The sequence below is a fragment of the Ammodytes marinus genome (genome assembly GCF_949987685.1).
Source record: "Ammodytes marinus genome assembly, chromosome: 17".
NCBI lineage: Eukaryota > Metazoa > Chordata > Actinopteri > Uranoscopiformes > Ammodytidae > Ammodytes > Ammodytes marinus.
This window is the reverse complement of record NC_137221.1, coordinates 12,169,538-12,195,959: the sequence shown is the minus strand read 5'-3', so window position 1 is coordinate 12,195,959 and position 26,422 is coordinate 12,169,538. Positions and strand designations below refer to the sequence as shown.

The window sequence follows — 26,422 nt, the reverse complement described above, 5'->3', positions numbered from 1 at the left end:
CACAAGAATCTAACAACAGTGATCAAAGTAAGAGCATGGTCCAGTTTCAAAACAACAGATGGACTTTTCCCAACGGCTCAGATAAGATGTAGTGCATTAGAAAAAGCAACAATCAAACAGTGACTACATAGCGCAATGGCTGCTGGACCAATTTGGTACTTTTATGTCACCAGAAAATCCAACTTTTACGTTGCTTAGAGTCTCTGCAATACATGCTCCTTTTTATGGACAACTGAATAATTACAGTATGTGGTATTAAAGCTACCATGGTTTCATTACATATGTGTTGTAACAATGCTCAACACAGTTGTGGCACTATCTGTAATTACAGATTGTAGCTTAGAGTTATAGTGCAACAGTAATCTGTCATGCTATCAGCTTTATCTTCATTGTTTGACAAACTTTTCCAACTCTTTTACAAAGATAAGATGGTCTTCTGGTGACTTTCCATGTGTTTTGCAAAGGTGCAATTTGATTGCATGTTTGCTCAGAAATGTCCGATTGCACAGCTTGCACTGATATATAGAGCTAGAGTCTTCTTCTGTTAGTCCAGAGGAACTAAAAGTCTTGTCCTCTATTCTGCTAACTGCTTGCTGCTCTATTATATCAATGGAAAGCTTTGACAGGTCCTTCATGGTAAACCCAAGGTGTGACTCCAGATGGTGAATGTAGGAGGAGGGAGTCCTAAACTGGGAAGCACAGTCACTGCACAGAAACAGAGGTTGGCCAGAGTCAATATTTTTTAGGAACTTTGTGCCTCCTGTCCGCTTTAACTGGTATTTTACATTGGCCAGCCAATGTGAGATAGTAGTCATGGAGAGACCAGTGAATTTACAAATGTGGACACGTTCCTGGGGTCCCAAGTCACTAACCACAAACTTTCCCTCAGGAGTCTCCCTAAGAGTAGAGACAAACTGAGCCTGGAGAATCAGGAGGTGCTGGGGATTCCAGTTTGACTGTCTACCTTTCCGTCGTTGGATGGGAGACAGCTCCTCCAAGCTGTCCTCAAATGAACAGCCATCAATGTCTGATTTTTCAGAGGTGGAAGAAGGAGTCGTAGACTTTGGTGTCAAACGGCCTGTTAGATTTTTTACCATGTCTGAAATATCCATCAACGCATTCTCTCGCAAAGGCGGAGAGGAAGACTGTGAGAAGTTTTTGAAAACTGTTTTGCTGTTGTTTACATTGTCATTGTTGTTTGGTGAAGAAGTACCCTTAGGTGTTCCTCCATTGGCGTTTTTGGATTTTGTCAAGTCCATGGGCTGATCACCATCATCATGGTACTGACTCAAAGGCTCTGCTGACTTCATCTGAGCAGAGTTGCTGTTGATCTTATAAAGCATTGCAAAGGGGTCTGTGAAGGGAGTGGCTACCTTTGCAGCTTTCCCTAAGTGGTTGTTCATGATAGATTGCAAAGCACTGAGAGGGTTGACGAGTGGTTGTTCATGCGAGTGATCTGTGATAATGCTCAGGTTATTGCAGCCATTGCTTACAGGCCTTTTTGGTGAATCAACTTCAGTCTTTATCTTTGTCTCAAACTTGCCGTCTTTCTGCTCTCCTTCTTTATGTCTCAACTCAGTCTGGTCCTCTAGTGCAGCAATGTTCACTGCTTTTGAGATGTTATATGGATTAGGTGACGCCTGTTTGTCCTTAGGATTTGACAATGGAGATTTTGAAGAGCTGCACTTATTCTCTAAAGGTTTTTCGTCTTTTTCATTCTTTACTGAGGTTTTTCCTGTCACTTTCTCGACTAGCTCCTCCATAGCAAGCACATTACTCTTGCGACTTGGAGGTGGAGATGGGCTATTTGGTGAATGGATGAGAGTGCCTAAATCAGGGGACAGTACCTTCAAACTTTTGCTGCTGAACAACGGTTGAATTTGTGCACAAGAAAAAGTAGACTTCAAGGATCCATGGAGCTGGTAGGCAGCATGAATGCTGGGGTATCCACCCCAAGTTGGTGTGCCTGTTTGGGCCTTGCTGATCGCACTTGAAACTGTATTTTCTAAAGATTTAAGGATGTCCACGCCACCTTTAGGTGTCTCTTCTAAGTCTTCTTCTCTCAGATATTGGTAAGATCTGGTCTTTCCAGGTTTATCAGCTTTTTCAGGAGGATCTTCTTTCTTCTCTTTTATTTTTTTCTCTGGTTCAATAGTTTCCATATTGTCTTCCTCTGCCTCCTCATCTTTCTTTTCTTCGTTTTCCTTCTCAGGGCTGGTGGGCTGCAACGGGGAGTCAGGCTGTGACTTCCCATTGGGTGCTGGGAGTCGTGTGGTAGTCGGTGGCAGAGGAATTGATTGAAATTTTTCCTCAATGGCAGGATCGAAAACTAACTGCTTGCCCTTTTTTGAGGCTGTATTGGTTACTTTGAGAAAGTGCCCTGTGACCATCATATGGGCTGTCAGTTGTTGCAAAGTGTCATGTGAACTCCCACATTCCATGCATTTTAGAATTTGTGCCTTGCGTGCCTCAAACTGCCAAGTATAACTGGCACCGTTTTGGTAACCATATCGATTGTTTGGAGTGACATAAGGATTGGCCAGTTTTTGGTCTTTGGGAGACTCTCCCAGGAGTATTCCAGATGAGACAGACTCTGGCGAGCTTGGGGACATCAAGTCTTGAAATGCTCTTTTTTTGGTTGGTGGTAACAGCTTTGAGGTGAGGGCTGACATTGGTTCTTTTAGAGGCACTTTCTGATAGTGTTTTGTTTTGATCATGTGAACACTAAGGTCTTGCAAGGATTCAAAAGAGTGGCCACAGTACATGCATTTAAGAACTTTCTGGGCATCTTCTTTGCCTTCCATCTCCATCAGAGAACGCTTACGTGGCTTGGACCACTTCTTGCTTCGATCATCCTCGGTATCCTTATTGTCATCACGGTAATGGCCTGTCTCGTTCATATGCACCGTCAAGCCAACCAAAGTGTCATAGGCACCGCTACAGTCCTTGCATCTGAACTTGCTGGCACCTGTAAACACAGGCCCATAGAGCTTACTGTTTTGCCTGTAAAGCTGCACAGTACTGAAAAGGCTTGGCTCTGGAAGGAGTTGGTATGGGGTATGCTGAAAGGTTTTAGCCAATGCTGCCTGGTGCCAGTCATACGCTAAACCACCTGTGGTGCCAGAGCTTACACTGGTGCCACTGTTGCTGTTGTTTGACACTGTTCTGGTGGTTGTACTGCTGGTGGTAATATTAGTAGTTGCAGAGGAATTGCCAGTGCTACATCTGCTCTTGAGATGGATGTTGCCTGGGCTGTGACTGTTGGGGAACCCATTGCTCCCTTTGTGATTGCTCCAATTGCCATTGCTAGTTGCGGTATTGTTCCCTTGTTTACTTTTAAGCATGTCCAGAGCAATGCTGGACCAGGAGGCATCAGAGATCAGGTTTGCATAGACGGCTTTCATTTGTGTCAGACTGTCCTGTAGTGAGAGGCCATTGATGGACTCTGTGCTCTCCTCTAGCTTCTCCTTTACCGTGCCCTGATCATTGGAAGAGGGCATGGGCTTATGGTCCACCAGTTGATCACTGCTGGTGCTGAGTGGAGAGGCGTAACCAGCATCTGGGTTGGTGCCATTGCTAACTGGAGAATTTTGGCCACTGTAATGATCTCTTGCATCATCGTCATCATTGAACAGATAGTCTGCATCTTGACCATCCAAGGAAAGGCCATCATCTTGCAGAGGTTCCTCTTCACCAGTCTTAGCCACTCCAAATTCATCTTCAGGTCCATAAGCTGGAAACACAAAAAAAACGGGAAGAGTGACATTAGATTATACATATATCTTTTGATACATTAGTATGACACCAATTATGCATCTTCCACCCTTACTATATGATGGTGGTATGCACAATAATCCTATAAGAGATTTCTGTCAATAGTCCCACCAGAGGACACAGGTTTGCAATAATAAAGTGGCAAACATCCATAACTTGACAATGACAGATAGTCCCCTTACTGCACTGCCTAATGAAGCTATTGAACACTACAGCTCAGCAAGGGTAGAGAGCAGAGATTAGATACAGAAATGTTCCTGCTTAGTTTAAAAACTAAAAAACAAGCAACATTTTAAATCACAGAGAGGACACATCCTCTGAGTATATGATATGCATTAGTCATGTGGGGAAATATGTTACACCACAATAGAAATTACTGCCTTTTCATCTTTTCAAAAATTAAAAATTGATAGGAGGCATGAAAATATCCCTGGACTGCTCTGTTAAAGACTCCTTTTGATGTTTCCTTCACATGAACTGAGTTGTAACTCATTGCTAATTAATTTAGATGAATTCACTGTATATGCACAGACATTCCAGTATATTCATCAAATATAAAACCTTTCCCCTCATCAGAAAATTGAAATGCCAGAAAAGCCTACAGCTATATAGTATGTAGAGTATTTCATGTCTATTTCTGCTCTTTATAGCGACTATAGATTTGTTCCAGACTTTGATTTGCTCTATTCTCCTAACATGCCACATATACTATGGATTCCCAAGCAAGAGATAGTGGAGAAAAATGCCAGCTGCATCAGCCTTGCCAAGGCTGGCTGGAGTCAACTTGGCATCGGCTGTGGAAGTCCTCACAGCATGATGCTAGGAAACGGCCAGTGGACATGACAAGCTGTGTTGTTACTGCCTATGCTCCCTGAGTGGCCTACTCACAGCTTCAAGTGTGCCATTTTAAAAGAACAGAGAGAGATTTATAGTATAAATGGAAAATGGCTGCACACTCTATGTGACTGTCTGTGTTATAATTCCTTTAAAAAAGGATGAAATTAAAAGGAATAATTTACTCCAATAGTAGAAAGATAAAAAGATTTACAAATGATCCTGGAAGCAGATTAAGAGAGAAATATTACAGAGAGGCAGGGAGAGGGAAAAATAGTAGAGGGTTAAATATGCTAAGGCAGCTCCCCCAACCTATTCCTCGTAAGATGCTTGTCTGAGGTGCCAGAATCAGTCTCCAGTGAGGAGGCAGATGTGCTGTCAGCTTCAAACAGCATGTAGCTCTCTATCCCATAATCGGAATGGACATAATACCTGATGTTTGTGAGGTGCCAGTTACTGCTGCCTGGGAAAAGCTGGAGGTCTAACAGCTGCAACTCTATGCCTTGTATGTGTGTGAAAGTGTGTGTGTGAGAGAAGATAAATGCCCGATGTACAACCTTCTTTTTCTTAATTATTTTCATCCTTTGCTAGTTTTGCTCTTTACTTTAAGCTCTTAATTATTCACAGGCCACACCGAAAACACTCTTGAGTTAGCCACTAAATTAGTAGATTTTAACCTTTTGCCAATGCAGCTGCAAAGTTTTCTTTCAACCTGTCACTTCGTCCATTTTAAGGAGCAGCCCACTGTATTGAAATAAATGCAAAACTGAACCTATTCAAAGTCAACGCGGTGAGAGTAGGTAAAGACAAAGCAGCTTAGCTGACAAAGTGAGAGAAACCTGACAGCAGTACACACACACATTCACACACGGAAGGCGCACCGGCACTAAACTCTAGTCTTTCCCTGTCATCATCCGTATGTTGCCTTGACAGGCATCAGTGTCAGGAGTGAGTCAGTGTCAGCCCAAGGTGTCAGTGTCCACACAAACAAGCCCAGAGAAGAGGTGGGAGTGGAAAGTAACAACAACAAACACAAGTCAGCCATTTTTTCCCCCACTGCTCAAGCCTCCTCCTTCACCATCTGTGTCAGAAAAGCTGCGGGTGCCACCGCCGGCTAATAAGGCAATCAGAGATGGAAAAGATGCTGACACGGCTGCTTTCGAGCGTCACTCAGAACAAAAGAGGAATAAGAGAGGGAGGGAGAGAGGAATAGGGAGGGGATTAAAATGGGGGTGGAGGGAAGAGGGGGAGAGGTGTCTGTTGTGGTTGTCAGTCAAAAACGTAAGCCCACTTTGTGCTGTCAGGGAGGATAGGGAAAAGAGGGGAAGTTTTGAAAAGAGAGGAGAAAAGATGTGTTTAGGCCAGCGAACAAGAGGTGTGTGAGTGTGGTGTGTGTGTGCATGTGTGCATATTTCACTGAAAAAATCATGACAAGGAAACAAGTTAAACAGCATCTAACAAACTGTGTGTGTCAGAAATATCAGTAGATAAATATCAGAAATAAGAATAATCAATTTCATGTGTGTGCCAGTTTATGTGTGTGTGTGTGTGTGTGTGTGTGTGTGTGTGTGTGTGTGTGTGTGTGTGTGTGTCAAGCGTCACAGTTAGTCAGGTGCATGCAGGGATGCAATGGGGCTGGCAAGGGGAAAGCGAAGCCATCTGCGTCTGGAGAGCAGCCTGTCACTATTGTTGTGCCCAGAGTCCAGGATTTCCTGCTGTAGACAGGTGACACCACAGTAGGACATCCCTCCGCTTGCATATACACATGCACGCACGCACACACACACCTCTCCCCCAAACTACATCCCTCCCCCCAAGGCAGGAAGCTGTGTGAGGTCCACACACGCAAACACACTCACAACACCTTGCTTTGTATGCACATTTGAAAGAACAAACATGTCTGCTGATAAAGAGTTGAGATAATAATGTCCTTGTTGACAATGAACATGTAACACACATACAGGGATTTGAAAAACGTGTATACCAACCACACTACTTGTTATCGACTGCTATGTGTCCAAAGTAAATTATAAAAAAAGTAACGTACCAAAGTTGGCATTGAATGTCAAAGTTTCATAATAATTGTAATTATTTTAATCTGTATTTAAATATTTAGAGATTTAAATCATTATTTTGCCAATTTCTTAAGTTTCTTTCAGTTTTTGTATGGCTGCTTTTGTTAAGATTTGAAAAGTTTGGCTTCTTTAGTTGCATGAATTTTTTTTTCCAGAAAAAGAAAATATAGGTTTGTATTCTTTTAATTAAGGTATCAAAAAAGTGTAGTTTTGGTATGCATGGCAAAACTAAAGTTTGAAATCATTCATACACTATTCTGAATAATTTTCAATTTAAAACTGCATTAAGTATGACTTAACAATAGCACAACATATTACAATATGTTCTTATTAGTTACAAATCCAGCAACACTACACACACACACACACACACACACACACACACACACACACACACACACACACACACACACACACACACACACACACACACACACACACACACACACACACACACACACACACACACACACACACACACACACACACACACACACACACACACACCCCTCTAAACCTTCTTCATTTATTCATGTTGTCTCGGAGAAGAGGGCAATCCTGACTCTCATTTGGGGTGCTAATGTCCAATTCCACCAGCTTTCACCCTGCTGATTTACCCTGCGTGGCCGAGCGCCGCATTCAGAGCGGGCCGGCCGGCTAGGCTCCCTCACACCGTTTAGCGGCCCTTCAAAATGGGAGCTCTGGCGTGGCAGTCTTATTTCTTTCTCCCGTTTCGCTTTGTCACCGGCCACTCCATTCCCTGCCACTCACCTCTGATGGCTTTGGACAGGCCTGATCAGTGTGTGTCATTGACCTGTACCGGGTGCACGAGTGTGTGTGTGTTTCAGCAGAGAGAAGGCTGTAAATAAAATGACATTATTATTTCCTCTGTCCTATCATGTAGAAAAGCCAATTATGGTAATGCTTACTATGTCAGGCAATCTCAGTCTCTCTCGCTGCTCTCCCCTGTCCTCTTCATTCTTACTCTTTCTCTCTCTCTCTCTCTCTCTCTCTGGGACAGTCTTGGCTGGTGTTTCTCAGGAACCTGACAGTCTCTTTGGACTACTCTGTGGACGATGAACACTGAGGCAAACTGGCACACTGCAAACTAACAGCCTTTAAAAAAAATCCAAATAACTAAGCCTTTCATACGATTCTGCATGAAGAGTTACCATCAAATAAATAATTTAAGACTGACATTTTCATTCAAATCATTATAAAAATTAAGTGAGTTAAATAGTGAATCAATGAATGTGAGAGCTATTTTGCTAATTTGATTGAAGTGTGTATTCTATATCCCTATACTGCCTCCCAAGTGTTGTTACGGATACCATGTATTAGCCATAATTTAACCTGCAGCTTGCCTGAACAGAAATGTAAAATCCTACCTAACAGCCCCCACCCTTGCCTAACCCACATGGAATAGACCACCATATGGCGCAATAGCTCCAGGCTTCTGATAGCTCGTGTGCCGTACCATTCCACCCTCTCAGCTTCCATGAGTCTTCTGGGGGAGGGGGGGGGGGGGGGGGGGGGGGGCTACATGTGCAGACAACATTTTAAATATGACTTTTTATCACAAAGAGTTTGTGTCTGCTGTAGATTCTTCATAAAAGAAGAACTACCCTTTCCTAAACTTTTGACTGTCCTGAGGGTTTTCCCACATGTTACAAGTAATTTGCAATTACTTGAACTCATATTATGCTAATAGCCTTTTTAAATGGGTCACACAGACATTTTACCCCTGGCCCAGCTGCATTAGGCCACTAAGAGTACAGCACGTGTAAATCAAAAAGACTTGCAGAATGTATCGGTGACGAAAGAAAGACGCTAATCTGGACAATTGCGGCTATTTTCTTCTCTAAAGGAAATCATTTCCAGGTCTTTTTATGAATTGCTGTGCAAGTTTCTCAATCTTATTCTTCTTTTCTTTTTCCTTTCTCTTTTTTTCTGCCCGTTTTTTTTTTAGATCTCCCGTGAGCCAGTTTTGACACGCCATGACGGTGTCTGTGGTCTATAAATCACCTTTTCCCTGAACTGTCAGTGCCTGCTTGTTCTGAGATGAAACAACAGCCATTAGATCATCGGCACTGCAGATTCCAGCACTTTCTGCTCCACTCTCCTGCCAAACCCCCACACACCCAACAATCGAACATTGCTCTCGTGCAGCACAGACATTTCAAACCATCTGGTTTGTTTGCATGCAAAGTACAGATAAAGCATTACTAATGCTAATTAAAGATGATGTGAGTGAGATTCACTCATCCAATGCCAAGCAGTGATTTAATGTAGGCTGCATCAGGCAGATGTCATTTGTTCAACAGATTCTTTTAGAGCAACTATTGTCACTTTCTCTACCATACATATATATATTTTTTGCATATACATTGCAGTGTTTTTATTGCAGTTTAAAGTTAGCCTAATTAAAACTCAGATTTAAATGCCAGTATTTTCAAAATGTACTCTTATCGTTGCACACTTTATGGGACTGCACCCATATTTATGTGTTTAAATTGTGAGTCAAGTTTATCTATTTTGGTTTCATCGAGGGCGGCCTTTGCTCGGCAGAAAACCTTTTTCTGTTTAAAGAACGATTCTCACAACTAACAAAATAACAAGGTTTCATTCTGTCTTCATAGATGCCCTCTTTTGAATTCACCTGCATTGCCCCTGACAGTGGAGCTTCCTCCGACTCAACAACAGCTGCTCCCATCGCCTAGCAACAACCAGTTGATGGATGACCCCAAAGATGGATAATTACCATAAATCACTATGGTTGTGTGGAGAATAGAAGCAGAAAATCATTGTAGGGGGAGAAAAAAACAAGCTGAACCACAGTTTAAACTAGTGTGTCTGGTGTACAGGCTAACTCGTGAATTTGTTGAATTGTAGTCGAATGGTTGGTGACCCTGTACTTTAGCAAAAATCCTCTATTGGGAAACATTTTGGAGAATTTCTTTGGAGTAGCAAGTGGTTGAGACTATATGGGGTATAAGGGCTGAGAGAATGAAGAATGAAACTTGATGAAATGACTCATGGCACAAAACCTGTCCTGGAGGAGCAGCGACAAAGAAAACAACATGGGCCGAGGAAGGAAGAAAGGAAACAGGGAAAAACGAATGATGGTGAGTTTAGTGCAGCAGAGAAGACTAGGGAGGGGCAGGGGGAGAAGCACAAAGAGTAAGTGTGTTTACAGTCTAAACGTACACGTATATTTATGCATTTTGTGTGTGTGTGTGTGTGTGTGTGTGTGTGTGTGTGTGTGTGTGCGTGTCTGAGCGAGTTTGTGTGAGCGACACTGTGACATACAGGAAGGGAGAAAAAGGTTGGAATAAATATAAAAAAAGAAAAAAAGAAAATGAGAGGGCACAGGGCTAAAACGGGGTCACAACCTAACCAGTTCGGTCTAGCCGAGTCCGGTTGCACAATAAGCCATCAATCAACCTTTTTCACGCTGTCAGACCTCCCCTCAATTCACAGAGGCCATCCACTTTGTACACTGCTGAGAACACATAGAGAAGAAAAAGAGAGACAGAGGGAAAAAATACACACACACACACACACATCTGATCCTTTACTCTCAGTGGGAGGGAAGCACCCTAAAGAGCCAAAAATTGCACTGTGACATTCATCCATGTGTCTTTTTGAAAAATATTTGAATCTGGTAGCTTGGTGTTAAGACACTAAGAAGTGTTAGTGTTAGTCACAAATAGCTCTCAGGTCCTCTTTCTACCTTCCCTAAATGGCCGTTCACGCCACTGGCATTTTGTTTTCAAGATTTGACATAATCTAATTCAGTAAAGAGTTTCAGTGAAAAGGGGGAATAAAACTGCAAAACTATCATCTTGCAAACTTGTTAGCTCAGCTGCTTACGAGGCAATAAGCTTACAGTTTGTTTGAAATATGTATTATTTTTACCATCAAGTCCTGTCTCATAACTGTCTAAAATATGTTCCTCTTTTGTGGAGCAGTTTTTACTCTGACAGATGAGGTTAATTAAGAATGGAGTGTGCAAAATAGCTAATAAGCTGTGTTAGCTTGCTCCATTTTGGTTTATGTCAAAGGTCTTTTGTCAGCAGAGCAAATAAAACAACATTTTTTTTTTGCGGATTGTAGTAATTCCTTGGAAAAAAAATATTTTTCTGCAAACCTTTTTCGATTCAAAAGCTGCGGTGTGATCTTAAAACTATGGATCTGATATATACAGTAAGTAACATCATTTAACCTGTTTGGATCAAAACATTTCATCAGCTCCTCTCCCCAATACTTCTCGGAAAGACATAAAAAACAAGACAAAACAACAAACAGATAAGCAACACAAGCCTGAGCACAGAACTGAAGAGGACTTTGTGAGAACAGGACCTCAGAGACTTGACTTACATCCCTTTCCCCGACATAAACACGGACAGACAAAGAAATCATAACTTTTAAAAAACCTTAAAGTCACTTCAGGGAAATTAATTAGAACCGCAAACCCTCCGGGCAGGAGGCTGCTCGGGACAACCAAACGTCCCCAAACATTTTAGTGCTTTTAACGGCATGTGTCACCAGGGAAATTCCAGCAATTGTGCGCCATCAAAACCGTTATCCTTTATGCATCGCCACATTTTCTTTTTCACTCTGCGCGCTCAAGTGACGAGTTAGGGCTGAAGACTGGCGCTCCATTAAACAAAGTTCTACTGTTTGGTTTCAACACTAGTTTAGGATTTAAAGCGTGATGAAAAGCATACGGGGCGTAAACAAATAATAGAACAAAACCATAAGCTGAACTACACACCAGTTTGAAGCGTGGAGAGTTTTTTTCCCCTTCTTCTCTTTCCTGATGTCCATGGCAATAAAGTGACAAAAGAAGAAATGATAGAAGGGAGGAGGGATTAGGGGTTTAAAGGGGTCCCTGGAGAAAGATAGTAAATTATGTACTGGGTTCTCAAAGTGGACTAGTATCAGTAGCCATCTCAGCCTAATTGCGTCTGTGTGTGACTATGCATGCCTGTGTGTGTGTGTGTGTGTGTGTGAGAGTGTGAGAGAGCACAATGCTATGAACAGCTTTGCAGTCAGAGAGAGAGGGAGGCAGGAAGAGAGGAAGCAATCCTTCAACAGAGCACAATATCAGACTGCGGACAGACAACTAACGGCTGGAAGGTTCTAGCAACGAGAGAAAAGCCTGCTTCCCTCACAGTTCAGCTCCCAAAGACGCCTCCCAAAGTGCCCTCCATCTAACACACGCACAGACACACACACAGACACACACACACACACACACACACACACACACACACACACACACACACACACACACACACACACACACACACACACACACACACACACACACACACACACACACACACACACACACACACACACACACACACACACACACACACACACACACACACACACACACACACACACACACACACACACACACACACACACACACACACACACACACACACACAGCACCATAACTCTATATCCGCAATCAATCCCTGCTATGAAGACACATCCATCTTCAGTACTGTTAATGGGAGGGTTTTGGGGGTTGGAGGGGGTGGAGGACAGGGGTAAACCAGAGGGAATGTGACTGCAGAGCTGACCTCAGAGCAGCGTGAGGTAATACCGGCTGTGCGTGGTGTGTAATAGAGACGGGAGTATAGATGAGAAATGAATAAAAAAGGAAGGGGAGAAAGGAGGTATGTGCTTTTGTCCGTACGTACATGTTAGTGTGGCATGTTGGGAGGTCAGGCATGTGTGTGTGTGTGTGTGGGAGAGAGAGAGACTGATGGCTGTCAGCTTGCATCTGACAGAGAAAATAAATTAGGCTCATGAAGACAAATGAACGGGCTACGGAAAGAGTAAACGGGTGTGGAGGGGGGATCAAGACAAGAGAGGAGGGAGGAGGAGGAAAGTGAAGGAAAAGGGAGACATAATGAAGGAGAAAGGGAGGATATTGTGAGAATGCGCTGGCATGGATATGAAAGGAAGGAGATTGAGCGGCGTAAGAGAGTTTGCTTTCGGCAGCCAATGGCCGTTCATTAAGGAGGACGGGCACACAGACAGGCCTGCTGCTGGCAACATGAGAAGCTTTGGCTGCGGTGGCTTCTCTTTCGGCAAGGGAAACATACATGTGGGAGTATGTGTGTGGGTTTGGCTGTGGGTTTATAGGTCCAGTGGCAGCATGTTAAAAAAAAATCCAGAAAGTATATATAGTTTTTTGCTTTACTCGAGCACTTCGCAACACTTTTCTTTCTTTCAAACGCATGCAAAAAAAATATTATTTTGAAGCCACAATGTAGCTTGGACATAGTGTGCGATCACTGGGTTTTGTATCTGTGCTGGAAGTGCCTCTCAGTGTGTGTTTCCTCTGCTTGTGTGTTGGTGTCAGCGTGAGTCCATGTGTGTTCTATCTCCGCAGATTTGTCAGTGTCTATCCCGTGACACACTCCCCTCGTTGCGAGTGGAGGAGAGCTCTCGGGGGGCTTTGTCACGCGGCGGTCTGTTCTTTTCCTGAGGCCTGGCGCCCCTCGTTTGATAAATGACACATGTCATTCTGTCAGCCCCTGCCATCCGGGCTGGGAGGCCCCAAGCTGATGTATGGCCGCCCAGGCTAAAGGAAATCAGAGTGTTTTGGCAGCACCCTGAGAACATGGCCTCTTATAAGGGGTTTGTGTCTACGGTTGTGTCTGTGTGTGTGTGTGTGTGTATGAGTGTTTGTGCCTGTCTGTCTGTGATACTGAGTGCATGTTTAATTATGTGTGTATGTGCCTATTAGTGAGTGTCTGTGTCTCCCCCGAGTGTGAGTGTGTGCGTGCGTGTGTGTGCGTGCTCTCAACCTGTCAGGCAGACGGGCAGAGGGAAACAAATCATCGTCATGGCCGCCCCAGCTGTTCCCCAAATTTGGTGCGATGAAGAGAGCGAGGGGAGAAATCCCTGCCGTTTGAGTTTTAAACGGCTGATGCTTCCCAGAAACGAGAATGAGTGAGGACAAGTGGAGCCGAGTGTGCACGCACACAAACACACACACTGAATCAAAACTCCAATGCTGGAATAGGAATGAGGCCAATCCCAGAAGGAAGCAACAGACAGCCGGGTGGTTTTTCTTGAAAACAAACATGCGTGCTCGTGCACACCTACCCACACACACACCCGTGCTTCAAACATACACATATGTAAACACATGAGCACAAACTTTGGACAAGGCATTTGCACCTTAACCAAAATAACAAGGCTGACAGGCATGCAAAACAAAACCTTAACCATGTTTACAGAACCGGCAGACACAAAAAGAAATCCTGCATGAGTTTTTTTTAAATCAGAATGGATTCCTCTTCTCACTGTCACTTTTTAGTATGTCAGCACGCCTTGTATTAACCTCCACAACAACTTGATTAACCTCTACTGTCCAGGTTGGTTGGAGAGACATTCTAACAATGTACCATGTTAAACTATCTCCCAGTCTGGACGATCTCTTACAGCTGCACACAACCACACGCACGCACAAACATTTTTCCCCGGTGGAGGACAGTCCCACCTGGAGGTTGTGAACTCTGTATGACCCCGTTTGATTGGGCGCCTGGCCCAACTCCCTCCCCCCCACCTCTCCCACGGAAAAGAAGCGGGAGAAGGAGGAAAAAAACAGCGTCATTAAGCTGTGAGTGATGAGTGGCAGCCATGGGTGACATCCTCCCTTCTCTCTCTCTCTACTCCTCTATCCAACCGCCTTCACCGTCTCTCTCTCTTTCTTTCTTCTTCATTGCCTTGATACTTTTCTCTCTCGCTTTATTCACCTCTCTCTCCATCCCTCAACCCCTCAAGTCATTTCTCTTTCATTCCTCTGGTGCTTTGCCTCCTCTTTTTCCACTCCCTCCCTCCCTCCCTTGCCCCCTCCCCTCTTTCCTCCCTGGTTCTTTTTTTGTCTGCTGTCATTCTTTTTTCTCCTCTTTTTTTCACCCCTTTATTCCCCAACACACACACAATAGTGCCTCACTCAGTCCTGTCTAGTTCTCTGGCCCCGGTCATGTAGACACTCAGCTCCTCCATACAAAATAGATCCCAAATATCGAGAGGAGGGGTGCACATTTTCAACCCGCTCAGGATTGTGCCATCAGCACTGCTTCCACAGTAGCTCCACTGTCTGGCACTGCACGGCTAAACATGTCTATGAACTGTAGTTTGAAAGTAGGTTTAAGGCTTCCTATGAATATGTGAAAACCTTTTCTTTAACCAAACATCTATTCAGACAAGCCGTGTCCTGTGGGTTCTTTTTTGTCCCAAGGAGAGCACTTAGAACAGTTTAGCACAAGTTTTCAACAGTTAACGATTTTGTGGCCTAGTGTTTACTTATTCAAATATCTTGCGCTACCCTAAAAACACTGTTGTTTAAAAAAAATGCAGATTACTATTTAACAGAGGAGAGAAAATATCGAAATTCTAATATACAAAGGGCTTTTTATCTTGAACAATTAAGCCCAAAAGTCCTTTAGGAAACTGGAATTTAGAGTATTGTTATTAACGCTGTTGTCATTTTACAGACAGTTCACTTCAAACCTTTCCATGTCTCTCGTGCATGTCAGGAATCCTAGTCTCACAACAGTGGACTCTAATCACAAACAGTGATGCTCCAGCTCCCGTTTCCCACACTGATAAGTTAATAAGATGTGTTCTCAAGCAAGTTCAGGGTTTCACAATTGTATGTGTCTTGTTGGCTATAAGAAAAAAAAGGTAAGTCACACTCATCTAGTGACTCATACACTCTGGGATTGTGGCCATTGTCCCACGTTGAATGTAAGGCCAGACAGATTCCACATATACTCTAAGTATTTAGTGAGATGGCAGATGTATTACAAAGGCCTTCACAAAAGGTGGAAAAGCAAGCAGTTCACAAAGTGTAGAGAAGAAATACTTCATTATACCCAAATTAAAGACCTACTGTATTTTAAAAGAAATGACTTACAGTTACAAATCAAAACAGAAATATAGCGCCTTCTTCTGAAAATGTAGTCAAGTAACAGCATAAATTGGAAATACCTCAAAATTGTACTTGAGTGAGTGTACTTGGTACCGTTCCACGACTGGCTCCACCAGACCAGACGTCCCATTATTCATTGTTGCATTTCTGTCAAAACTCCGTGTTGATGCAGACTAATACAAACATTATTCAATGTCAAAATCTTTTCGGGGGTAGTTGGTTTGCTGTAGTGGCAGTCCTGTCATCATGTATCATCGGAGAGGCAGATGGACCGGAGAGACAAGTAACGACGTTGGTTCAGAGACAGACGGAGGGACAGGGACAGGTGATCAGAAAACAGATGCTCAGGTGGACAGCGAGTTAGACAGACAAACAGACAGACAAAGTTAGGGACTGAGTGACGAGAGAGACACACTGACAGAGGAGACGTTTGGGTGCAGAAGAGGCCTCCCGCTGTTCCCTCCGAGACAGACGACTTAAGAGGGACGGAGCTGAGCTTATACCCCCTGTGATTGTCACTGTCTGAGACAACCGTGGCGGCTCAAGAGCGATTTGGGAGGAATTTTTGCAGGGCCAGCATGTGGTGTCATTGAATTGGACTGGGATCCTGAGACATTATATCCCCTTTCAACTTGCCCATCAAGCCGACGGTTGATAAGTGATTGCTCTGTGTAACCCCCCCTCCCATCCCCACACCCCAAGCAAATTGTGGTCAGCCGGTTCCTTTTTTAATGGATGGCCTCAAACAAAACTGAATAGCGTGGCGCTAACAAAATGTGCTTTGATTCCTTTCCTGCGCATCATGCTTTTATGGATCACTGTCCACTTAATGAGAATGGAAAATGGCTCTTGGAAATACGTGACAGTCATGAGTTTGGGGCTTCAAAGAAGATGACACAAGACAAGAAGAAAAAAAGGGGGGTTCTTAAAATATGAGAGCAAGGCCAGTGGGCCTGAAATGGTATTATGCTCTCCTTTTCAGATATTGAGTTCATGTTCTTGTAACCAGTTCACTGACTCTTGAGAGAGAGAGAGAGAGAGAGGAAGATGAAAGAAAATATGAGCAGGGTAGAGGAGAATTGAGTCTATAAGATGGAGATTGATGACGGATAGGAAGATGAGAAAAGGCTTACAGTGAGAGAGAGAAGGGGCCAGTAATCCCCAAAAACCGAGAGAGAGAGAGAGAGAGAGAGGGCTGAGATAAAAAGATGAAGAGGTGAGGGGACGAAGGAGAGATGACAGTGGCACTACACCAGGCTGCAGCGCGACCTTCCCCAGTGTCCGCTCTCAAGGACAAAGTGTCATCTGTTAACTGTATGCGTTCCCAGATGGCTTATCTGCAGTAAACTAGTGTCCAAAAAAAATTATATTCATTGCTTCTCAACTCACCTTATCAGTTAAGTAAACACTCCCTTGGGGATAGAAATGTCCACCCCCTGACTTTGGTCCACTTGCACCGAATGCTGTTTGGATATGCTGAGGCCAGCTTTTATCAGTCTCCAGTCTTGTAATAAAAACAAGTACCTTTCTCGCTTCATGATGTACAGCACTGATCCTGGCCATTTTTTTTTTTTTTTTTGCACAACATGCGCTAGTATGCGACTGAAGCTCTCTTTAGAGTGAGTGGGAAAAAATAAACTCTACCACCAGCTGCTGCCTAGTTTGCAAACGTGTAATTAATGTTAATGTTCTCCTGATGTTTACAGGGGGATTATATGCAAAATACCAACAGAGTACAGTTATCGTGTGTATACATATTTGAGCATCTGAGCACATCCGGCTCTTACCTTGGCAACCACAAAAAAACTAAAAAACAACACACACAAACAAAATAAAAAAAACACTGAATCTTTTCGTAAGCCTCAGGCATTCTCAGGGTAGCTTTCTAGTTCGGTGTGAAGAATTAATGCAACTCTTCCATTGCAAAATGTTCGTTTTTGTGTTCTAAACTTAAATGCAATTTCGACAGAAATTAAATACGCAGCCAAAAAGTACTGCTGTAGTTAGAGCCTTGAATTGAGTCTTCACTACAGTAGATAATTTCTACTACTGTTTCAAGCTTTCCTGCTAATCTTAAATATTGTCAGCGTTCCCTTTTGAAATTAACAAGAACTTTTGAATTCATTTGTTTTTTTAAGTTGAAGTGTTAGTCAATGGGGATTTGGCATGGCTAAAACTAGGGATGCGCCATTCCAACTTTTTCTCTTAGGTACCACTACCGATAACTAAGCTCAGGTATCCCACCCTGCCTTTTTTCCCCCCTGAAAAACGTGTTTACCACCAAACTGCAGAGAACTGGGATCAGTTAAGTAAAGTGACACAAGACCACAGAATTGCTGTGGATTGCTGACGCAACCTTATTAATGTAACATAGCTTTTGTTTAATGATATTGAGGAGGAAACTGTATTCATTGTGTACGTGTCACGTCTCGCTAATACATGAATGGCTTAATTAGGTCAGTATGGGCCCAATACAGATCAGATTGGTGCAACCATTGCTGAAGGATTACACATACTTTGAAGAGCATACAGTTATCTTCAAACAACAATGCAACAAGCAGCTGCTTTCTAATGTTCTAAAACCGTTGGCAGATCCCTTTTGTTGAAGTCATTATCAACAGGGAACAAAACATTTCAAAACCGTTCACACTTAAAAACATGAATCACACAAACTTTCAGCCAGAAGGCTGCACCTGAGTGAATGTTTCATTCGGAGTTACGAAAGAGACAAAATTACTTCACCAGTCACTTGGAAATGTGGTGGTGAAAGTGGTTTCTATAAACCCAACTTTACAGTCCCAAAAAGAGAATGAAATGATGGTTGAAACTGTTCCTCACAATCGGGAGTTAAAGGACTAAACAATCAACATATATAAAAAAGGTATAAACACTTAGCTCTAAGAATGAGATATAACTACCTGGCAACAGCAAAGCAAGTGTTTTGGCATGTGTGGGTGAAAAGCAGAGGCAAATCAAATCAGCGGCTAACAACAACACGGTGGGAGTTGCTGCCCCACCGTAAATCAATGGGCAAAATAATTGCTAATACACTGGTTATCGATTAGCGTGCCCGTCGTGCACTCATTTTCTGGGACGACCGTGGCTAAGCGCTAAAGCGGTAACAAGGGTAAAGTGTTATTTCTCAAAAAGGCACACAGACAGACAGCTGGGCAGGGGAAAAAATGAGTACAGGGCCTCTGCAGTATAATTCTTAATTGACACCTGTCAGAGCAATGCCAGCAGTCACAGCTGCTGCAGGAGAACGTCTACCCAAGTCCTGTTCGTCTGTCACTTTTAATACCCTCTCTCTTTCTCCCCCCTCTTGTTGTCTTCGTCCCCTCGCCCACAGCCTTCCTTGCCCACCCCGCTTCAACCTCTTATGTTCAAGGCTGGTTAAAGGTGGAGTCCGCGATTCTGAAGAATATTTGTTGTCAAAATCACATTTTGTCAAATCAGTGAATATATCCGCTTGATCCACTGCCTGTACATAGTGAGTGGGGGCTGAATAAAATCCAGTGTTAAATCACAGCCTAGGCTCTGTAAACGGGCATGTTGCTAGCTACTGTGGTTGCTAGCCTTTGTTTACATACTGTACTCTTTGCTTACCTACCAATTTATAGAGCCTAGTCTGTATAATAACACTGGATTTCTTTCAGCGCACAGAGTACGGACGAGTAGCAGATCGCGAGGAGATATTCACTGATTTTGACAAAAAGTGATGGTGTCTACAAGCATTCTCTAGAATCGCTGACTCCATCTTAAACAGAAGCAGGACACTTTCTGGGCTGGGCAGAGTGGGTGGGGGGCAGGGTGTCCAGTGGCAACTCACTCGCCTCAACACACAGTTTTTCTTAATGTTTACTTGTGGATCAAAGGCAGTTTTTTTCCTGTCTTTCCATTACCGACCGTGCTCTTTATTCAAGTATCGGCAATATAGCTAGAGATTCAATAAAAATAAGCACTGGCTGGGAGTCATTTAAACAAACCTGTTTTACTTCAATGGTGGCCATGTATCTCTAGCATGATCACCATGATTACTGCCGCCTCTGTTGCAATTTCTAATACATAAAGTGTAGCCCAAAGAAAAGAAAAAAAATAGTAATTTGTGAAGTCCCGCCTAACAAATTGCACAAATGAATATCTGAATCAGAGCAAAGTCCTTTTTGGCTTTGGGCAAATTCAGTTTTCAACAGTCTACCTTAGTCCCTCCTAAAACAGTGTTTGTCTGGCTTACGCTGCATCAATCATACAAGGGCACATACGATAATTTAAACTAATGCACTCAGACGACTCAAACGTACAAGTCTGGTCTGTGTGGCAAAGGAGAAAACAATCTGGGAAAGCAACAGAACACACACAGAAAACACTCTGAGGCTGGAGGCGGTGGAGACGGGGGCTCCCCCGAGTACACACTGACCTCTGCTTGTTCCCTGGACCTCCCGTCTTCTTGCCTTAAATCATCATCTGCCATTTTTCTCTCTGTTTCCTGCATCTTTCTTTCCCTTCTCCACATATAGCCTAAATTCCCTTTGTCTGATTTTTAAACCTAGTAAATGATTGCATTTGTGTGAACAAGCAAATGGGCGTCACTTCCTTGGAGACAACAAAAAAACGGGAGATAGTATTCACAAATGTGCAGCTTCAAGCATACTTTAAGTGGCCCTAAAGTCCAGTCTAATAAATGTAATTGTCTCTCTATAATAATTACCAGACTAATAAAAAATGATTTAATTTTTTTTTAAATTGTAGCCTTATCCATAAACCAGGTGTCCTGGATGAAGGCAAACAATCACATACGCTATGTGAAATCCATGTTTGTATTGGATACCAGGGCTTAATACATTTTTCAGTGAGTGAATATATGTATAAAGCAATGACTAAATCTATGCAATGAATGTTGCCTGTGACTTCACCACCCTCCTCTCCTTTCACCCAAATGGCCATTTCACTCAATCAGCATTGCATGCTTTACAATAATCAGCAACCGGTTTCCCCTAAACCCCCTCAAGGACAAGTCATGTGGATGAGTTCACTCTTGTTATTATTCCTGTTATTATTTTGCATCCCCACTGAACATTGTGGCTTTTGTTGTGCTGCAGCTGTTGCGAATCAAAGCCAAGAGATCTCTGCGAATGGAAAACAGACACACTTCAAAAATCACAGAGACAATTAATGCGTGCAGGATGTATTAATAAGAGCGAGGACGCAATCCTGTAGAAATGACCTTGTTTCCTTTGCTTCTTTGTCAAGGGCTCCCTGTGTCGCGCTTGAGTGAGAATCCAGGTTTTCCTGCTTCCTCTGAACCTCATTAAGCCCGCGGATAGTTTTACCTCGTGGCTGCAGCGGTGAATGCCTTTACATCGTCACCCGGCTGGCGAGCCTAATTCCCACATATTTTCAATTCGACGCTCTCTTTTCCATAAGAGCAGTCATCGATCTTCATTTGTCACTTAACCTCCACGAAGATGAGGACAGAGAGCGCAGTTGTGAGAGTGTGCGTATTAGTGTGTGTGTGTCTTTGATTTCCTGAAGGCCTACTGGTTTTGACACCACATGCAAATGAAACTGCGGGTGTAGCCGAGTGTGGGATAGCAAATATATCCACTGACTCCTTCAGTCAATGTCACCAGTTAATGATACTTTACACACAAACACACTGCCTTATCAGGGGATCAGAATATTTTACAATCACACACAAACAAGCAGGGTTGCACGCACGCACGCACGCTTCACTTGCTCAGTGACGCAGACTCATACACACAAACACACACACACATCAACATGCTCTGTACTCATCTACAGACTTCTAATTTCAAATAATATAATTTTCTCACGTCGCAGCTTCTTCTCCTGACAAATGTCATTTAATACTACCTATCAGCAGCATCCCGATAAAACCGACAAGAGTATTCAAGGCGCTTGCTTCTTAGTCAACAAATTTCTGCAGCGGAAATACAATGTTACGTAGCAACATCTAAATGTGTTAGGTCCTGCTTTGTCAAACAAACATTCAAGCCAGAAAGATCACTGGGAAAAGGAAAAGGTATTAAGAAAATTCCTTCACACTCAATAGAAGTATATTCACTCAGCCACACCTATTCTTCAACTAATAAAACAACTTCTGTATCAGACTGTTTACAAGGAGTGCTGTACATTCAAGCTCGACACTGCAACCACTTTGTGTCCAGCATTGGCATTGGCTTCACGTTTGTCACGTCACTCTGCAACGTAAAAAACCTCTGCTGTTGACTAGCACGCCGGAAACAACTGGGGGCGGGTACACGAGAAGTGGCTAACCCAGAGTTGATTATATCAAGGCAGCTTGCAGACTTGACACCTTGCTGAATTTGTAAGCATTAATCGGCGGGGCCCTGTCACTGATCCGTCAGCTACCTGGATAATTAGGGACCACGGCTAATGATGCCGTCGAGGAAGAAGGCAAGCTCAACTTCTCCCGCAGCCCGCCCACCCCTCAAGTCATAATTAAGAGACTCCTTTTGCATTGAGCCGGTGTATAGCAGCATTAAAGAAGGGGCACGTGTTTAGGAGAAACCCATGTCAGCGGAGAAGCTCACGAGGCAAGGTACTGTCTGTGTACCATCCCTGTGTATACCTCACTGTGGCTTCAATCTTGGCGTGTCGTCGCAGACCGCTTTAATTAAACATGTGCTGAGCTAAGCTATGCCGACAGATCATTAAAATGTTAAGTCCCGAAGTTGGTCCATTGGAGACACCGAATCACACGCATTAAAGAAATTAACAGCACGCGTGTAACCCCCGAGTACCTGATTTGTGTTTAGAGTGCTAAACTTTTTAATTAGTGGTATGATGGGTGAGTGGCCAAACATGAGCCAGCTGCCTAACATTTCAATCAAGAGCGCAAGACAAAAGGCAAACTAATTACTGTCTTTGGTCTGTGAAGGAACACCTTTCCCCACACGGTCATGTTTGACAGTATCGCAGCATGTCACTTTCTCTTCCTTCATGACCTGCAATGCACTAATTCTGTCAGTACAGAAACTGCTCTCTCCGCCGTTGTCGGATCAAATATTTCTCTAAACTTTTAACATCGAAGAATTAATAGGAAACTGAGTGGATTTCAGACTCTACCTAATTCGGCCTCAGAACGGTATAAACATGTAGATCCCATCCACTGGTATCCCGGCCCATCCCACTGTGGAGTGGTCACCCACACCTTGCTCCGCCTCTTCCTCTGTCTCAACGTTGTAGAGTGTAGGTAATAAGAAATTAGACATTTTGGTTGCAACTAGACCTTTTTAACTCCTGCGAAATAAATCTCTAACACAGTGTCACCCAGTTATCACACTGACATGCTGAATGATTAGTTGACAGATTCATTACTTAGAGTGACAGTGTTTGATTTAAGATATTGTGGCTGGCGAACTAAAAGCAAGAGTAGATGCGCAGCAATACCATTAATTTTCCAACAGCAATCAAAACTGTGACCTCAGGAAGGCAAATACAGCATACATTATGGCGTCTTTGTATATCTTACATACGCTATATCTCACATCTGCTAATTAAACTAATTAGTTGTTATCTAGCTGTAATCTGTACAGTATGTTGCCAAATTTAAACACGATAATGCTACTGGTGCCAAGAGTCAGATATCATCCACTCTTTTCTCTTAAACAGTGATAACAATAGGTGTTGATTAAGGCAGGTACTATTGATTCCGTGCTATGGAGCGATTCACCACAGCACTTGTATTAGGGTTGCAACCAACAGTTGTTTTTGGTTAATTGATGAATCAATAATCAGAACATTTGGAAAAAATTTTACACCCCAAGGTGACTTCTTCAAATTACTTCAAGATTTTGCATTTTAAAATGATGTCAACGACAAATTCATCAAATTCTAGGTGATACATTTTCAGTGGGTCGACTAATCGTTTCAGCGCCATCTTCGATCAAACAGAATCAAATGCGACCACTGGCACAATAAGAATAGTTACACATATACGTAAAATGTACAACAAAGAAACTAAATCATCTCAAAGTCGCCTCGCCCTTACCGTTTAACATCATCTTTAATTTTTTTAATCTCATCATACTTACTCTATAAAAACATATTGTTTACAACTTTCATTTCCTACTTTAGGCCTGTTGAGAAATACCTCTACACAACTGCACTTCAATGAGGAGACAAAAAAAGAACGAAAATGACGACAAATGACTGCAGCAAAAGTCTCTGCTGCTCAAATTGCACTGCACTGAGCTCAACTGCCAAAACTAACAGATGCAGTAATGCGGTTCCAAATGAAAGAACACTGATGTATTGTCACTGGTCATAAACTAGATAGGGTACAGCGCCATTACAGGGTCTAAAATCATCACTGTGACTGATGAAACAGAGCCCATTTGAAATGGCATACAAAGAGCCATTGAAGCCTCTCTCTCTGTCTCTCTCTCTGTCTCAGAGGAGTGTATGCAACATTTTGTTTTAGTGCAACTCCAAAGGGAGAAGTGGAGGTGGTGGAAATATCTAGTAGTGCATTGTAAAAATAGCCTGCGTTTATAGGTGTGTACACCATTTTAGAGTGGAAGCAGTCACACACACACACACACACACACACACACACACACACACACACACACACACACACACACACACACACACACACACACACACACACACACACACACACACACACACACACACACACACACACACACACACACACACACACACACACACACACACACACACACACACACACACACACACACACACACCTCTACTGGTGTGTGTACGTTTTTTGGATTGACCATATGTCATGCAATGGAAATAATGCAGAGATAAAGCCTGCCAAGCTGGGATTGACCATTACTGCCTGTGATGTATGTGTCCGTCACATATACAGACAATTAAATCAATATTCAAAAGCTGAGCCGGAATGGGGCCACTTCAATGCTCGACTGAATGAACAGAAGAGGCCAGAAAAGCGCTTTTTAACACTCCCTTTTGGGGGATTTTTACCACAATTTGTGACAGAGGTTAGAAAAAAAACACACACAAGAAACGACAACATTCGTTTTCACCACATCGGCTTGCACTTCAAACACATTTCTCTCTATCCATCACTAAGGCCTCGCGTCAATTAGAAATTGCAGCCCCACCGAGTTCAAAGTCTCTCTGTCACAACCTTGATTAAGTCTGCTTAACCTCACATTTCCACCGCCTGCTTAACATTCTACAGCTGTTTTATTCGGCTTTGGTCATTATGGCTCTGACTTCAAAGGGCTCCTTCTTTTCTCTCAGTCATTTGAAAATGCATGTCAATCACACACACACACACACATACACATCTACCAGGGACATCAAATGGATTCAGGCAAAAACATGCGTTTCTCTCTCAGAGCGGCTCACGTCCACTCAGCTTAACCACAACATGTGTAGACACTAGTGTCAAAGGGCAAAGTGTCGCTGCAGAAAATGGATACAGTGGCACAGGATTTCTCATATGTTATTATTTACTTTTGCTGAGGTTCCGTTTCTGAGAGGAGGGGGAAAACAATAACAATTCTTATTAAATGTGATTCTGGGCTTGATTTTTGACACTTTATTATCTCATCTAAAACCCACATTTATGCTAATATCTACACATTTTAATTTAATGTTAATAGGTTTTTGACTACAAAAAAAGGAACTCAACTGGATTTCTGTATCAGGTGGACACAATATGACTCCTATGGGGATTGATAGAGCGAGTTTGAGGTATAACCAATAGTTATTGTGCATACTTTATCTGCTCATTCTTCCCCCTCCCTTCCCCGACACACACCTCCCCCTGCTCCCTCCACCCCTTTAGGTATTAATCGCAAAGTATTTAACCCGCTTGAGAACTTTTCTTTCAATTTGTCTTTTCTTCGCTCTTCGGCGGGGGCAAAAAGTTATCCCTTTGAGGGAGTCCAGCTGCCGGGCGCATGCGTGTCTCCGGGCGCGGTGAATGATTTACTGATGTTTATCGGGAATGAATAGATCAAAGGCAGTCGCATGACAGGCGATCAATCAAGCATCAAATCAAGGATGGCAATCCTAGAGCGGAACACAAGCTCAAAATAGGCCACTTTTTCTTTCTCTTTCTTTCTTTGCTGGCACCAACACATCAAACGGCCTAAGCCTGTAAAAACGAGATAAGATGAGCTTTGTTTGGAGAAACTTGAATGCTGCTGGCAACCTATAGCTGGTAGAGGATCAGCAGCTTGAAAGCGTTCAAAACTGAAGTGCAAGCTGAGCGAGTTCATTCCTCAGAGGCACAATTGGCACACGGATGCGTAAATGAAACAATGCTGTAGCCAGTCAAACTAAACATGCTTTAGATTGGCAGACCTAAACTTTTTTATGTTGGTAAAATTGCATACAGGCAGATTTAAGCACACATTAAACTGGCCAGAGTATAGCTTAGTAATACACGTCTGGTGTGTGTGTGTGTGTGTGCGTGTGTTGTCCTTGTGTTGTGTCCTGCATCAGGCCTGTGGAAACTGATTCCCTAGCTGTTTATCGTGGCTGTGTGCGGAGTTTTAAGTATGTGGTTGTGGTTGTGTGTGTGTGTGTGTGTGTGTGTGTGTGTGTGTGTGTGTGTGTGTGTGTGTGTGTGTGTGTGTGTGTGTGTGTGGCTGATGGGGGTGGAGGGAGGGTGTGTTTGTTTGTAGAGCCGTGGCTTACCTGCTGACCGCCGCGGTGCTTCTTGCTTTCTCCTCGGCATGCTGCTGCGAGACTTTCCGCTTGACTTTTCATGCAGAGA

The 26,422-nt window shown here is 43.2% G+C and overlaps 1 protein-coding gene across 1 annotated transcript; it reads right to left on the bottom strand.

Moving 5' to 3' along the window:
* Nucleotides 1-386: 386 nt before the first annotated feature.
* Nucleotides 387-26,422, bottom strand: tshz1 (teashirt zinc finger homeobox 1; the record flags this gene model as incomplete). The annotated part of the gene is made up of 2 exons (XM_080044809.1): nucleotides 26,344-26,422; nucleotides 387-3,733 (listed from the first exon to the last, which is right to left on the bottom strand). Exons 1-2 carry the CDS (start codon nucleotides 26,381-26,383, stop codon nucleotides 387-389), a joined length of 3,387 nt encoding a protein of 1,128 aa, XP_079900935.1. The 5' UTR covers nucleotides 26,384-26,422.